Source organism: Coccinella septempunctata, chromosome 9, assembly GCF_907165205.1.
Source record: "Coccinella septempunctata chromosome 9, icCocSept1.1, whole genome shotgun sequence".
Taxonomy (NCBI): domain Eukaryota; kingdom Metazoa; phylum Arthropoda; class Insecta; order Coleoptera; family Coccinellidae; genus Coccinella; species Coccinella septempunctata.
The window spans coordinates 10,368,572-10,385,636 of NC_058197.1; the positions used below are offsets into that span (position 1 = coordinate 10,368,572).

The 17,065-nt window shown below is 37.7% G+C and overlaps 1 protein-coding gene across 3 annotated transcripts in view; it reads right to left on the reverse strand.

Moving 5' to 3' along the window:
* The window catches only part of LOC123320314 (unconventional myosin-XVIIIa), a 119,958-nt gene that overhangs the window by 23,039 nt on the left and 79,854 nt on the right, over positions 1–17,065 (reverse strand). For 2 of the 3 annotated variants that reach the window (XM_044907610.1, XM_044907611.1), the window contains one exon: positions 9,695–9,967. In XM_044907610.1, the coding sequence (XP_044763545.1) occupies positions 9,695–9,967 (273 nt within the window). Of the gene's footprint in view, positions 1–9,694; positions 9,968–10,056; positions 12,336–17,065 lie in introns of those variants that run through there. The other variant, XM_044907612.1, reaches the window with a different exon arrangement.

Here is a 17,065-nt window from a genome sequence, read left to right on the forward strand (position 1 = left end):
AAGTCCAGATCTCAATCGTATTGAGCAGGTTTGGGACAACCTCAATAGAGGGCTGAGACGTTCAGAAAATCATCCAGCTATTCTTACTGACTTAGGAATCCAACTCGGAGAAATCTGGGAAGGATTAGATCAGAACATTTTAAGATCACTCATTTTGAGTATGAAACGTCTTTGCCGAGCTGTAATTAACGCAAGGGGTGGAAATACCAAGTATTAAATCACTTATCAGCATTTCAGTATTTTGAAAATTGTTCATTTCCCTTCTTTCACATAAGATTCGGTGAAATCCTGAATTTTTCTTCCATTTAATGTGTCTTGTTTCGTTCAAAACCCTCCCGAGAGAACATAAAAAATAAGTTATAAAGTCAATGTAGAGTTAACATTCATTAAAATTGAGATTTTCAAAATGTGCGTTAATTTTTTTGCGCAGTGTAGTTGAAATTCGGTACGAAAATTAAATTTCTATCACAGCGAAAGTAAATATATTGCAACTCAAATGTGAAAAAACTAAACAAAACAGGGGAACTTTGATTTCTTTCATTCTTTGGTGATTTCTTTGTGGAAATAACGTAAATAATAATATCCTGCGAAGAATCGGCATATTTCCTGCTGCCAATGCGCCGCTTGTATATATTCGGCCTTGTCCCAAGTCACCCTATGAAACGACAAAATAAATTAATGAGATCCTTGTTTCATGACATATCTAATATCCCACGTATCCAGAAAAAAAATACACATGCTCAAAGTGAAACACATGTACAGGACACTAGAAAGTATAAGTGCCATAAAAAACGCGCTCTTACTCTCGTTAATTTTTCCTGTCAATTCAAACGCTCTGATAACGGCAAACTCAAGAGGAATTAATTGTTAAACTAACCGAAAAGACGCTACAAGATCTTATAAATTTGTCCCTTCACTCATAAATGGTAAGAAACAAAGAAATCTGAAAGGGGGAAAATGTCCCAAGTTACAAGACTGTCCCAAGTCACCCGAATCTACCGGTACACAGTTATTTGTACGATAAAATATAACATAATTTTCATTCTGAATTATACTGGGTCAGTAGGGTCTTCATAAATGATTGTAACATTCCCATGAGGCCACTTTTTACGATCTGTTATTTTTGCGTGATTTTGTTAAGCTTGTCATTTCTCGACGGGGAACCGTTTCATTTGTCTGCCAGTGTAGCCGCGAATCTTTTACGAATCAGGTCGATTCTCGGCGACCGCAAGGGTCAACGATTTTTCATCGATATATCTGGTTACTTTCGAATTCGTTCCATATACAGGTGTACCGACGAATACGTCGCCTCCCAACCACCTGTGCGCCAAAACAGCCCAAGAAAGTTGCACCTTCGCTCGGCGAGAAAGAAAACCCATATCCCGATTTGGCGTTGCCGTAACGGGTTGTATATTTATGTACGTGTGCGTACAACTATTAAAACTTTTATCGCCCGCGGCCACCAGTAGAAAATTTGTCCCACATCCGATATCGTAAGATTCATTACCGCCATTCATCACTCGTTATTGTTCTACGATTTTATGGACAGATTTCGAAACGAATTCGGGTTTGAATTGCGCATCGAAAATCTCACGGAATCGATGGGAAAATCGCGTCGTTTCTAAATCTGTGAAAGTGAAAAAGATTCCCTTACTCATTCGTCATAAAAGATTTATTGGAGAGAAGCGAGAAGGCTGGAAATCGTTTGGTTCCAAATAAGACTCAAATACACCATTTGTACACGTAACCGCGAACTGCAGAGATGCGCTTGAAATTCAAATTTCACGTTGCATTATAGCGTTACATTCATTTCAGTGAAACTATTAAACGTCCCCTGCCAAGCGCATTTCCCTGGTGTTTCAGTAACAATTAAGGAAGAAAGTGAATATTTCTATAATTCCTGAAGCAATAAACCAGTGGTACTAATGACAATAAGGCTGCCATAACATTGGCTCATTCTACTACTTCTTGCGCGGCTTCAATTTGCAGACCATAAGGCCTATTGTACGAGGAATAGAAAGCGCTGGTTTCTGGCCTACAAAAGCTGAGAAGACCCCTCTTGTTTTCCCATTACCAGAAAGCTATCCTCTTCTGGGATGAACTGAGGCCTTGTGGCACATTGTTTATCCGTTTGTTTGTGGCACTCAAACCCTGGGACACGCTGACAAAAACACCACGAGTTTACTAAGAGGAGTCCCAATCACCATGGTGGGTGTTTGGTTACCCAGTTGTGTTGTCCTTAGCCTTAAGAGACCCAACCGTGATCTACAGATCCTTTCACACTCTGGGCAAGGATAGTCACCAACTAGATCTGGCCGCCGCTGTATCCTTCTCGAGTCTCCATTATAACTGTGTACCAAAGAACTCAACTGTGATCTGCCTAATGCTAGTTGTTCTCAGTTATGATTGGCATTAACTGATTTTATTGATTGATTGATGCAGTATATCCTTGAATCAATTATATTGGCCTCCTGGTTTCTGAGCTCCCTCTGTGAATTCGACGTACAGAGCTATTTTGGGGAGTCTTGTGTCTTGCATCCTCAGAATGTGCCGCTCCATCTGAGTTGGGCCCTCATTACTTGAGTCTCATTTGTTATACAACTCGCGCACTGCAAGACTTCTGCATTTTAAACTTTGTGGAACCATCTGTCTTAGATGACGTTGTTGCGCTTGTCCAAGCTGTTTAATGTGTCGCCTGTAGGGAGTCTAGCTTTCGTTTCCGTAAAGAAGCGTTGGGAGGACCACTGCTTTGTTAACAGCTGTCTTGGTCTTCAGATTGTGGTCGTGATTTTGAAACACTCTGTCCTTTAGCTTCTAGAATGCCCGTGATGCCGAATTAATAACGTTGTGTATTTCCTTGTCCAGGTTAGCCCTTGCATTTATGAAGCTTCCCAAGTATTTGAACTGCTCGACCTGTTCTAGAGTTTCATCCTCCAGGCTGATATCTGTTTGAAGGTTTCTTGGCGGACTTAACAGGATTTTGGTTTTGTCAATATTGAGTCTAATGCCTAAAGCTTCGTATATATGTTTATAGGTGTCCAACATTATCTGTAGATCCTCTGGGCTGCTAGCGATAAGTGCGCAGTCGTCTGCATATTGAAGTTCCTTGATTAACTTTGTACAGGTTTTGCTCTGAGGCGCTTCAGGTTAAACAGGCCTCCATCAAATCTGAATATCAATCCAGAGCCTCTTACAGGCATACTTATGTCAGCAATTATCGAGACACCTATGGCGATGTAAGGGGTAAGGATGCGTTTTATAGGTCAAATATTCCTTAGTTAGCGTTCACCTTACTTTTAAAAGTTGGGTTCGTTGCATTTCTGGTATTTTTGTAGTACCTATGTAATAGTCATAATGCAGAAACTGGAAGATGTAGATGTAATTTTTGTGTCCGGAAAAGATTCATCACATCAATCAAATTCACGAGAACACTACAGAAGATTTTGGTCAATAACCAATATGTCTCTATTGAACGATTTTTGACTTTGAAACTAATCGTCTACTGACGGTCAAAACCTATTAGGGGAGACTAGGGAGCATTGATACATAGGGAGGCTTGATACAGGCTTATATCCGCGATCTCTAGCCGTTTTCAAAAGTATTATACTAGTGAACACTATTCTTTGGCAGAGGGCATTGCGTGACGTTAATATGTGAGGCTAACAGTAGTTTGTTTGTGAAATATTCAACGAAGAGTGTTTCGAGGTGAGAAATTGTAAGTTTTTACTCAAGTTACCTAAGGGTTTTATGATCATGCATTAATTCTTCGGCATAAACAAACATTTCACTGGAAAATATGCATAAAACTACTCAATTTACAGTTTTATTCGCTTTTCAAAATATATGGGTATAAGATGAAAACATAAATCACTTTAAAAATTGCTTTCAGAGAGGTTTGAGACATTTGTCGTGGGGAGGCCTGATACATGTATAATCTTCAAAAAATATTCCGTAGCTAGTTGGATAGGCCTACATGAAGGCGTCTTCACCATCCAACATATCAAAGGGATTTTTAAAAACCGTACAATCCCTATATATTTAACGAGGCCGACTTTTCTTGTGTGGAAGTGACTAACTGACAATTTCCTGATTTTTCTACACCTATAGGACCAAAGCAAGCCAGTATCATTGCTGACCTACCTACTGAGCTGAATAATCCCCTCGATTACTCTCCCAGTACATCGTATCAATCCTCCCATATGTGGGGAGGCTTGAGACAGTTTGCATATTTTTGTTTTCAACGTTCTGTACAGAATAAGATGTTTATGTTTTGCGACTTCTATATTTATTTTGTTGAACGATTAATTGAAGAATTATATAATATAAGAAAAGTCCTGCTTCTTCATATAATTCAGTTTCCAGAATGAAAATTCCAAAAAACGTATCAACCCTCCCCAGTCTCCCCTATATCTTATCATAAGACATGTAAAGTTTACAGAAAGTGATAATGCGTATGAATTCGAATTTCAATCTCAGCAACGTTCATCAACAATTCAACCGTCGTTTTTCACCTCCTTTCAATCGCTTTCGACTCCTTTCTTATCGTAGCATGTCCATCGTTACCCAAGAATTGCTATAGCTGCCTAATGGCGCGAAAAAAATTAATAAGGAACATTTACATTCATATTTCGTTACTTCACACCTCTGTAGATGGATTCTTGAAATCCGCGGATCATCTTCAAGAGCCAACGGGCGATTTGACGTCCTACATTTCCCACTTTTACGGTGAGAAGATGGACGTTGCCTCAATCAGAATACGCTTAACCTCTTTTCGAATGGAGATTGATGCGTTATTGCGCTTCAAACGGATCAATTTTCAATCGGAAATGTCTCTGCTCTTTGGAAGAGTGAAAGAGATTGATTGCTTCTACGTGTAATTGTACGTGGGGCGACTACAAAGAAAACGCTTCTCTTGATGGTTCAGAAAACCAATATGAAGAAGCTTAACAATATATTTAACAAATCTGCGTTGAATAAAGTTGATGGTGGACATGGCTTGATTGTAGAGTGTTTTAATCTTAGAACATAAATACATGGAATGGTCATTGACGTGCTATGAATGTATTTGTTGTGGTACAAATATTCGATGCTTCTCTGTCTAGCGCGACACTAAGGCAGTGGCGTAAATTATATAAATTTATATATAGCTCCTACATTTCATCTCAATTGTGATTGGCGACACTAAGCAACTATCTCACTATAGTCTTTGGACAACAACAAAAAAGTTTATTTTCCATTCCTTGTATACTCCATTCACTTTTATTATAGCACTCGGTAGGCCATGGAAATTTGACATTTTTCACTCTGTATAGTACGAAAATGTGGGGTTATGAGGCTTGTCAAAACATTTTTGGGTTTTAAATCAACGCTATGTTGCCCGTTCTACGTGAAAGTTTCTGTTATTACGTATTTTATTACAATGTCGAATCCCTTCGGAAAATATGTGACGAACATAATTGAAGTTTATACAAACCAATTGAAGGCATAGCAAATCCAGTTATTTGCATGGAAAATACGAGAGATCAGTATAATATCATGATCTGCACTAGCTTGAGGAGAGTTAATGTTCGTTATCTTCTTTGGCTAAAGTTTGAATACGTTACATCAGTTGTAAATTTCAAAAATATTAACCCGAAGATGAAATGCATATGATGCAGTGGTTGGGAATGGATATCTCCCGAAGGAATTATCAGATACATAATTACAAGAATGTTAAATTCTTCAACAAAAATCATCTTGCATCAATATAAGTGAAAGGAATTAAAGGAAGTTTCAAGTCAAGATGAACTTCACCTTTGAACAAAAATTTCATATGAATAAACAAGTAACAGGACAACTGACACGTATTGGTGGCTGTTCATCTTAATACATTGATATAATAATAATAATTAGGTATTTCTTGGTACCTTAAGACATTTACAATGTACAGGACAAGTCAAATAGAAAATTGAAAAATCAATTTTCGGAACTTATTCTACGATGACATTCATCGAAAATCCTGTAGTAAACTTTTCGCATTAATTTACGCAAACATAAAATTCTCAAATGCCACCACTTGTTTGGGTCTCCCAATACAAGGAAATTCTTTGTCATCCTCTTCCTTCACAATCTTTCTGATTGTGGAAAGATTCAGCTGAAATATAAGTCGTTATTTAGGTTCAGATGAAACATTATATAAATTCTCTTACAATGAATATTTTCGCTAGCGTCTGACGTATTGTGGATTTCAGAATATCAGAGTATAATTATTTGAATGAGCGGACCTGAATTCTAAATAGCACTTCCTGAAACCCTGTCTCTTTTTTCAATCAGTTTTGGCATTTTCCTAATAGGGTACTCTAACGATTTGTCAAAATCAGCTGGCCCTTCATTGCCGTGGGGCACACAAAGCTTTTTATTATCAGTGTAAAGAGGCATTTCTTAGGAAGTTATAGTCTAATCACTCTAATCTAACGAAGGGAAGAACATTTTTTCCAAAAACATGCACAAAACACAATACTCGACCAAAACAGCATGCGAATCAATGGAGGGAAAAGCTTGTGTGCCCCACGACAGCGAATGCTTAATAATAATAATAACTGATTTTGACAAATCGTTAGAGTTCCCTATAAAAATTGATATTAGTTGTGGCAACGGCGATATGACATTTCATGAGTGCCAACCTTACTCCGTTCTAGTTACAAAAACTTGAGAAAATTATTTCATGGCCAACCGACTGCTAAAATAAATGTGAATGGAGTATATCTATGTTCCAAAGTTTTAATATAAGGACAAGATTCAATTTAAGATCCATTTTGGAATTCAGTTATTTCTGGGAAATCATTATTATTAACTTTGTTTTGCCCCAACATGAGCTTTCCCCAATATCAATAGAATACTATTCTGTCCTCAATATAAATAAAGATCATAAAATTCATCCTTGCCAAGGTTTTCAACGACAACTTTATATTGTCTTCTAGACTGCAGATTATTATATTCAGAAACGATTGTTCGTATAAATGTGTATAAATCAACCACTAATAAATTCCACATGAGGAGTGCTAATTTTATAGAATTGTCGATGAAATTCGCTCATCTCAAGTACAACGGAAGAATTTTTGTTCACGTACTCGAACACCATAATTTGATTTATTAAGTTGTCCAGATTTCGCCTCATAAAGATCTCGAGAAAGTGAAGTGTCATTACCATTAATGAGCGTGAATCTTGATATAAAAGATGATTGTATTGTAGCCTCTTCGGTATATCCAGAGAAACCCATTAGTATCTTCATAAATGTTACGAAAAGTTCATGGTGAACCGACACTAACATTCACATATCAATATTCCCTATGAACAACGACAATCTTCTAAAATACCTGTTGAACGAGGAAAACCAGCGTTTTCCTGATTATCTGCATGATTCCAGGGTTGAAAAATGACAGGTTTCGCTTCATTGCTGTTAGTTCAGATAAAATTCGAAAGAATTATGTTGCACATTCCTTTTGAATTATTTATATGATATTTCGTATACATCTATTTATTTTCATGCATTTCCTTATGGTTTTGTAACAAATCATGCAAATCAGGCATAAGAATATGCTTTGCGGTTCAAAAATATGCTTTGACTCATGGATTAGGGTGTTTTAAGTGACTTGGAATATGTCTTCCAGAAACTTTTTCGGGTTATTTTCACGAAAAAAGCGCAAACTTAGGAAGAAATTATGGGAATTCTTCTGTAGAAGTGGCAGATTTATACATTTTGTTGATATCATTCATACAATAACTGATTTGTATCACGAGTTTTTCGAAAGAGTGGGAAATGAACAAGCCCTCAACATCAAATATTTCACTCATTCTCATATCGTTAGATATTTTGACTTTGATAGAATGAGGCATTTAATAATCATCAGCTTTATGAAATGATCGTGAAACTTTGGATCTTCAGGATAACTTTCATGGAAAAAGTGCAAAAGAAACATTCCCCAAACAAGTGAGAATGTGTGAGATTACGAGAACGAGATTTCCTTAAAATAATACATCGTAAAAAAATCACCTTCCCTAGTAAACAACTTTATGAATTGGCTAAAGTACCCGATATAAGGCAGATATTTGCGATGAAGATTGTCATGAGCACCTGGGAGGGAAAAATTCATATTAAAAAAAAAGCCACCAATATCTTACCAGAGCTGCTGAAAAAAACTTTGAACGTCCAAGATCTATAGAAAGAATTGGCCAAAGATGCTGCTCCTACATAGCTCCGAGACTGTTCCCCCTGGTACCCGAAGAATTAAATAATTTAAGAAATAAACGATCTTTCAAGAGAAAACTAAAAAAATGGATAATGGATTATGAAAGAACCAAAATACATAAATTGATTAATCAAAGTTAGTAATGAATTCCCGAAATTTTTGACAGACATATTCAAAATTGGATTTGACACTTACCCGGACTTGACGACGAAGAAGGATAGATATGGACACTTATATAATGGTTTCGACATGCTGACCTATATCTGTATCACGTATCGCGATGGAACACATGTTTTTTTTTGGGAGTATACGTAAACAGAAAATGAATTATTTTGCGGCGGATTAAAAGAAAAAATATTATGTTTCACTACTGTTCACAGTTAATATCAAAAATTAACTCTACAGTATTTCAGAGTTTATTGTAGACATTTTCCTGAATAAACTCTTATTCTATTCTATTCTATTCTAGGAGAGTCTCCATTATTTCTTGGAAACAGTGACGAACTCTGAGGAGAGCAAAAATTCCTTGTGAAGGAATATTTCACGAATGGGATGTGTAGGTTTCAATGAGTTATACATACGTACAAGTAGAGTATGAAGAGATAGGAATTCTCAAGAAAAACTACATGAAATAACATTTTGATTTGCTCATATTTTCACGAAAAAATATAGTGAAACTTCCTTGAAATTGAATATTATATGGATATTCTAATGGGCACTTCTATTGATTGAGTCAAATTATGATGAATAAGATATTAATGAATTGCTCAGTTCAATTCTCACAGATAAGAAGTAAAAATAAGTCATAAGAACAAGCGAAAACTCTTTGAAATATTATATTTCACAGTTTCATGAATCGGCAAATTTGAAAATTGTTTAGCGTAATTTATAAGGTGTTTGAAAATATCTATATTCATCGCTTTTACCGACCAATTCGTATTAGTTAGTCAAGATATGTTTGGCTTATTTTCACGAAAACATGTGAAATTTGAAGAAGTTTCCTGAAAATGCAACGAATATGGTATTTCTGTTATCAAGATAGGAGTAAGAAATCATCGATATCCATTGTATTCTCATCGACTCTCTTTTGATTATTATTCATTTTCACGAAAATTTAAAAAAAAAATAAGATTTGAAATATATCACGAACTGGCAGATGTTATCACTTGTTTTCGACTATTTTTAAAATGATCTTTCAATTATTGGTTATTTTCACGAAAACAGTTGCTGTGATAATCGAAATAAAACATTTCGAATAAGATATATCGATTGCTTTGGGTGATGGACCCACACATTAACACCCTCCTTTGAAATAGTTTCACGAAAAAAATAACCTAAAGTACAAGAATTTCCTGATTTGACTTATTTCACGAACTGTCGGTCCATGCTTTCGTGATAAATCAGAAAAAATGAAAATCAAATATCTCACACAGGAACAACTCATGAAATGCATAAATTAACTCACCATTTTCATCTTGAGCTTCTCCTCAGTCCTATGGACGTTGAGCAAGGGAGTTACCCTGACCAAAAGCCTCCACCATGGCCAGTCGCGAACGAGCATGAATTTCCGAACGTTCCTCTGGATACACCTAACGGCCAGGTCTTGGAGTTTCCTCTGGGACAGTTTCTTACGAGCCAGGTAGCCTCGGCAGTGAGCCTGCAGCTTGACCACCATACCACCAAGGCACTCATCCCTCTGCGACTCCAGCTGGGAGAGTATACCATTTCTGAGGAACACCTTGAGGAAGAAAAGAAAAAGTTAGTAATTTTGTTCCAAAAAAAAACATTGAGTAAGAGACCATGTTGAGAATACCCAGAGAAATTTACCTGGTCTACCTTAGGCGCTTTAACAACCAAATCCTTCTTCACAACATCCAAAGGAAACACGTCGTCATTCTCTATTTCAGTGGATATATTGCCAGAATCGTCCGAAGAACTGTCGTCTGATCCATAGCTCAAGCTGGAATCCATATGTTTGATCAATTCCCTTTTTTCTGTTCTAACCTTGGTAGATTTATCCTTCAGGATGTTACGTATTTGTTCCACGTTCTCTATCTCGACGTCGAAGTTTCTCACAAAGTTCTTCTTCCTCTGTTGCAGCAGGTTCTTCATGTTCACTTCGGTGAACCTAGGTTCGACCATATATTTCTTCACTCCAAACAGGTCATCGTTGTTGTTCTGAATTACCAGTTCTACCTCCGTGTGTTTCTTCTCATTTTTTTCTTCCAAGTTTCTATTTTCCATTTCTGCCAACAACTTCTTCTTTTTCTTAGTCCTTGGTATAACTTTCGGTGGCGTGTCTAGGTCGATGTGGTCAGTGACAGAAAAACAGCTGAAAGTACTCATTTTCTTCTTGAAGGTATCGCAATTATTAGGTGCTACATTTTCAGGCTCATCTCCATTCTTTGGAGAGAACTTCTCGATTATATCTTTGATTCCATTATCCTGAGGAACCTTGGGAACAACGTTACTGTCCTTGACTTTTTCCTCTTCGAAAGTCTTGGAAAAATGCTCGATCTTAGTCTTGACGTTATTCTGCACTTGTTCATCGGGATCGTCCAAACTCAGCTCTTTCAGTTGTTGATCAATTTTGGCGTCGATCACTTTCTTCATTTCTCTCATCTTCAATTCTATGTGGAGATCAGGAGTAGAGCGAGCGGACTTAAGTGATGGGTTCACGAAATCTCTCTTTTTCCTATTGGAGGATGTATTGGAGAAGGTACTCCCTAAAGAAACCTGTTTCTTCAAATTCTGGACGCTTCCACCAAGATCAGACGATATGGGCAGCGATAATCTTGGTGCAAGTTTAGACAAGTTCTGTACGCTCTTGCTATGTTCAGCTTTTTTCAAAGTAGCATTTGGGGTTTTGTACGTCAATTTGCTTAAGTTCATGGTGCTCTTGCTCATTTCTGGGTTGGTATTCTTAACCGGTTTTAACTGTTTCGGAGCACTCAGCTTAGGTTTGTTTTGACTGAGGTTCTGGACACTTTTACTTAGGTTCAGGGTTGATCTTGAATTTATATTCGGTGTTCTAGAAAGTGGAGTTTTCGGTGGTATCTTATTGAGGTTGTGGACACTTTTGCTCAACTCTGAATTATGTCTTGGAGATTTTGGCACCGATAGAGTCATCTTCGAAGATTTGTAACTGAGGTTTTGAACGCTCTTGCTCATCTCCACGTTCTTCTTCGGCAAGTTGGACTTTGGCGAGTGGAGCGATAATGTTTTCGAAGCCTTGTTCAGGTTTTGAACACTCTTACTGAATTTTGATTGCATCTTCGAGTCCGTCCTTCCATTCTGTAAACTTCCATTTGGAAGGTCTAACTTGTTCAGACCCAATGGAGTGCTTGGAAAGGATCTCCGTAAATTGGTATTGACTGGAATTCTGCTCACGACGCTTTTCCTTTCTTCTGAGTACTCTGAGCCTATGCTGGTAGTCCTGGATAGGGTTTTACGGTCTGTAACCTCCTCGGATTTCATCGCTTTGGACGCTGATGTGTTTTTTCTGATAGGAGGAGATGGTGTAGAAGTAAGACTGTTGAACTTTTGTATAGCGTCTTTCACGTTGTCACCCTTGGTGTCCAGCCTCCTGCAGTTGGTGTTGATCGTGGTTTCCTTGTCCAGATCGTGAAGACTTTTGGTCCTGACGTTCAACTGCGTGGAATTTCCGCTTGGAAGCGACAACGTCCTCTTGTACACGCATTTAGATTCGATGACGCAGCACGTTTTCGACTTCTGGAGCTTGGGTATCCTCGAGATCTTCTCCTGGGGCGTGGAGCTTGCGAAATCGTTCAGGATCTGGTCGAAATCCTTCAGAGCTTTGGAAAGTTTCGCATCGTTGTTGGGGCCGTTAACTTGGGGTTTTGTCGGCGTTCTTTGAACGTTGTTAACGGCGGTCAACTTCAAAGAGACGTTCTTGCGATTCGACACGGCGAAATCTTCTTTAAGCAGAACCTGCGTCCTGATCATGATGTATCTCTCTTCGGCGAGTCAGGAATGTTAAAAAACACGAATTGTTCCGTTATAGGCGGAAGTGGCACTTAGAACTCGTACGACACTTTGCGGTATATTCTAGGTCAGTCGATATATCTTGGATAGATCTTCCTCATGTTAAATTCATACGATGCACTTTTTCTCCAGCTGCTTCGATAGCGATATCTCGATTTAAATTGGCCGAGTGGACGTTTTCCTATTGGAGGATGGCGTCTATTGTTTCACCAGATTGAAAACGTTTATTGTTTCACGGGCGATTGCACTTTTCATAACTCGATATTAGCGGATTTAATTCAACAACCTCGTTCTGCCGAATATGATAATCACCAGGAATATACAGGCTAGTAGTTGGTGCGTGGTTTCAGACAAGAAGAATAAACTTTCTTGGGGTTTAACGAAATCATTCTGTTGGTCTGTTGCAGTCATCGGAAAGTAAACCTGGAAATTTTATCATCAGTTGTATTTCTCGATTTTAGAAGACTTTTTCGAGGTTGTATGCTTGTTGGTGGAGACACATAGACGTTTGACTGATTTGGTTGGGGGTTGCTTGAGTGGGTTTAACATAATTCAGCGGTCAATTCGCAAGTGGGATGAAATGTACAGGTTGATTCACGCGGTAGCGTATAAGAACTTTGGTTTATGTGTCCAAATCGAAGAACATATTCTGCCCATCTGAATGATATAAATTTAAATCCAATTTCACACATATCTTCCAGCAGTTGGGAACTTGAGCTTCATTGCACATGTTTCTCAAGTAATGAACAGCAAAACTTTTGATATTAGTGATGAAGGACATTTAATGGTCAATTGAGATTTTCATTGTTTCGCTCAAAGGAAGATGTGCAATAGTATAGTACAGTACAACCTATTCGAAAGAGAACCTGCTAAAAGACCTATTTCATTTTTCATTTTAAGTTGGGGATTTGTTAAACAGATACTTGCTTTTAACTGTCTATCTTTTCAACTTCAAATTGAGACTAATCAACTAAACAATCTCATATTTTCCTGATGTTCTAACCTTAGTTGATATGGTTGTGTGATTCTCATTGTAGAAGAAATATTGTCAAGTATTGATTCTCAAATTTTTCAACTGAAGTATTCATAAAATTGAGTCAGATTGAGTTTATATACACCTCTGCCTTGTAAAATGAATTTTTTCTCATTTGGATTCTTAGTTTCTTCTGGACAATTCTCTTGAAATATGAAATGAAACTGACTTTTCTCAATATGAGATTGTTTAGTCCCATTTTGATTGTGTCTATTCCCAATTCGATTGTGTTTGCCATTTTGAAGTTGTAAATTTTCATTTTGAATTTGTTCAATCTCAATTCGAACGTGATTTGAAGTTGGAAAGAGATAAAGTTACGTTATACCATCCATTTCTATAGTTTCAAAACTTGGTGAACCTCACAGAACATCCATTGGTCCAATAAGTTCAAATAGAGAGTCAGAACTAGGAAGAAACAATAATGACGCACTGTTTGTTTTTATTCAGCGATTGATTTCAGTAATAATGCCATCATTAGGCTCAATAAAAACAGTGTGTCACTATTGTTTCTTCTTACTTATTCTACACGCTAATGGAGAAGTACTCCCATTACAGAGACAAAACTATACAGGGTGAGTCTTTGAGTCGTACAAATATATTAACAGTACATTCTTGATGTCAGAAGAAACACTTTTTTTCTATACCATTTTTTCGATTCGGCCCTGATAAAAAGATATAGCCATTGTAAGTTTTCATAATGAGCTGCGCCATCCCTGGAAAAACAAAATCAACTTCAGAATAACTAGCATCTGTGATATTGCACATCTGTGGATCTTTTAAAGAGTTGCATTCAGCCACAGTACCCATTTTTTTAAATTTCAGAGATTCAATTGTTAAACATCGAATTACTCAAAAACGGCGCATTATACGAGAAAATATGAAGAATACTTTTATTTCACAAAACGTTAAAATATTCATTAGATAGCGTCCAACTCAGTTTAAAGAGTTGGGTTATTTGAATTTTTGGTATTTTTATGGTACGTAATGACCATAATGAGTAAACTGGAAGACGTGGCTGGTACCTTGTGTTGCAAAAAGATTCATCAAATAATTGAAGAACTGTATTCCGAAATTCTATTCATTCGATAAAACCGTCCGTGATATAAGATTGAAAATAACATTTTTTTATGGTTTTTCAACAGCCTGTATCTTTCAAACCGAGTCGATTTGGATAAAAAGGTAAAGGAAAAAAGTGTTTCTATTGACCTCAAGAATCTGCTGTTAAAATATTTGTACGAGTCGAAGACTCAACCTATATACCATACTGGTAACCCTACTCAAGAGGAAGACTACGTGGTTAACTCTGTTACCTCATACTTAGATGGTTATCAGGGCCAAAATGTGGTTACCCACTTAACTAAAACTCAACCACAGTTAACCACTAGCGCCAAAATTTGCCTCAAGAATCACTGTGTAGAGAATCGGCCGAGTAGAGTATCTGACTAGCAGTAACGGCGCCCTGGCTTGGTATGGGTGGTTGTGTTGTCTAAAAGGTGTGAGTGGAAACTATAACACAGGCCAACAAAATGAAAAAAAAAAAAAAAATTTGGTGCCGGAAATCTGACATCTGATTTTAGATGTTTTTAATATGCTGATTCCAAAAATGCCACCAGATTTTTTCTATCAGCTCTAGTTTCTGAGATACACGTTACAGGTTAAATGGTATATTTTTTTCTGATAAAGGACAACAAATAAAGAGATAAATATGTACTTAATCGTCAAAATAGAAATTTCCCAGAATCTAATTAGCCAAATGGATACCTGGACAGCAGAGCTAAAAATGAGCACTGTGTTAACAAAAATTGGCCTTCAAGAGATGTCATGATTCAAGGAATACAAAACGTGATCAACGAACCTTTGGTTTCAAGAGAAAAAATCTTACTTTCGCCCTTGCATATCAAGCTAGGCCTAATGAAGCAATTTGTGAAGGCTTTAAATCGAGATGGAAATTGTTTTGGGTATTTGTCACGTAAATTTCCTGGCATTAGCACGAAAAAACTAAAAGCTGGTATATTTGATGGTCCTCAAATAAGGCAACTTGTTAAAGATCCACAATTCACCACATCAATGAACGAGACTGAATCTAACGCTTGGAGTTCATTTGTTCAAGTAGTACAAAATTTTCTTGGCAATCATAAAGCAGAGAATTACGTAGAATTAGTGGAAACTATGACTCTTCTTCTTCTTCTTCTACTTTACGAAAGCTTGCTAGCTTGTTTCACCCATTTTCCTCCTCTCGTTCTTGAGATATTGAGGTCCAGCTGTCCTTCCACCTTTTTGGGGGTCTCCCTACAGGTCTTTTGGATGCTGGTCTTCCGTTTCTCGCGATTTTCGCTATTCTGTCGCTTGACATACGTGAGACATGTTCATTCCAGAACCTTCTTCTCGCGCGGGTCCATCTAACTACGTCCTCCGTCTGGCATTCTTTTCTGATCTCGTCGCTTCTTCTCTGGTCTCTCAATGTGTTCCCTGTGATTGCCCTCAAAACTCGCATCTCGTTTGTTCGTGCCATTCTTTTAGTTTCAGCTGTTTCTGCTCTTGTTTCCGCCGCGTATGTCATTATGGGTCTGACACATGCTTTGTAAATTCTCACTTTACTGGTTGTTGTCATGCAATTGTTCTTCCAGATGATATTCCTTAGGGCCCCCGATATTCTGGCTGCCTTATTCATCTGATGTCTTACACTATCTTTTAAGCTTCCATATGGCGATATCGTTACGCCCAGATAGTTAAAGGAGAATACTTGTTCGATGATTTTGTTATTTATCTCCAGCTTACATCGGCGGGGTTCCCTGGCGATCACCATGCTCTTAGTTTTAGGGATTGATATTACCATATTGAGCTCCAGAGCCTCCCTGTAAAATGCCTGTATTAACCATTGCAGCCCGTCTTCACTATCTGCAAATAGTACTGCGTCATCTGCATAACACAAGATCTTCAATAGTTCGTTCCCCATTCTGTATCCTTGGTTCACCCTTCGTTCTTTGTGTATTATCCTGTCCATTATCAGATTAAATAACAGTGGACTAAGACTATCTCCCTGTCTCACTCCTAGGTTGATCTTTACTTTATCGGTTGTGGTTGCTCTTGTCTTGACTGTGGTAGTGTTGCCTGTGTTTAGTTGTTTTATCGTCTCTACAATGTTTGGATGTATTCCTCTGTGCTTCAGTTCGTCCACAACATCCGTCAGTTGTATTCTGTCGAATGCCTTACTCAAGTCTATGAAGCACAAGTACGCAGGTTTGTCATATTCAATGGATTTCTCTATTACTTGTCTAACAACGAATACAGCGTCGACCGTGGAACGATTTTTGCGGAAGCCCTGTTGTTCTTCACATAGCTTGGTGTGTTGCAATATGTGTTGTCCCAGTATGCGAGTGAACAGTTTCATGGAGGTGTTCAGCAATGATATTCCTCTGTAGTTTGCTGGATCTGATGTTTTTCCCTTTTTGAATAAAGGTATTGTTATGCTCTCTTTCCATTCGTCTGGTATTACTGCGCTCCCTAGAATCTTATTGAATAGTTTGGTGAGCTGTTCAGCCAATCTTACTCCTCCTTGTTTCAACAGTTCATTAGGAATGTTGTCTGGACCGGGAGCTTTTCCGTTTTTGAGATGTTTCATCTCGTCCATCACTTCTTCTGTTGTAACCCGCTTGTCCTCTTCCAAGCTTATTGCATATTCTCGCCGCAGTTTTTGTCTCCTTTCTAGTGGCTGGTCATTATCCTGGGAGTGCAGATTTGTGAAGTACTCTTTCCATTTATCCGCGGTGATGTTATGTATTTGCACTGTCTCATTTA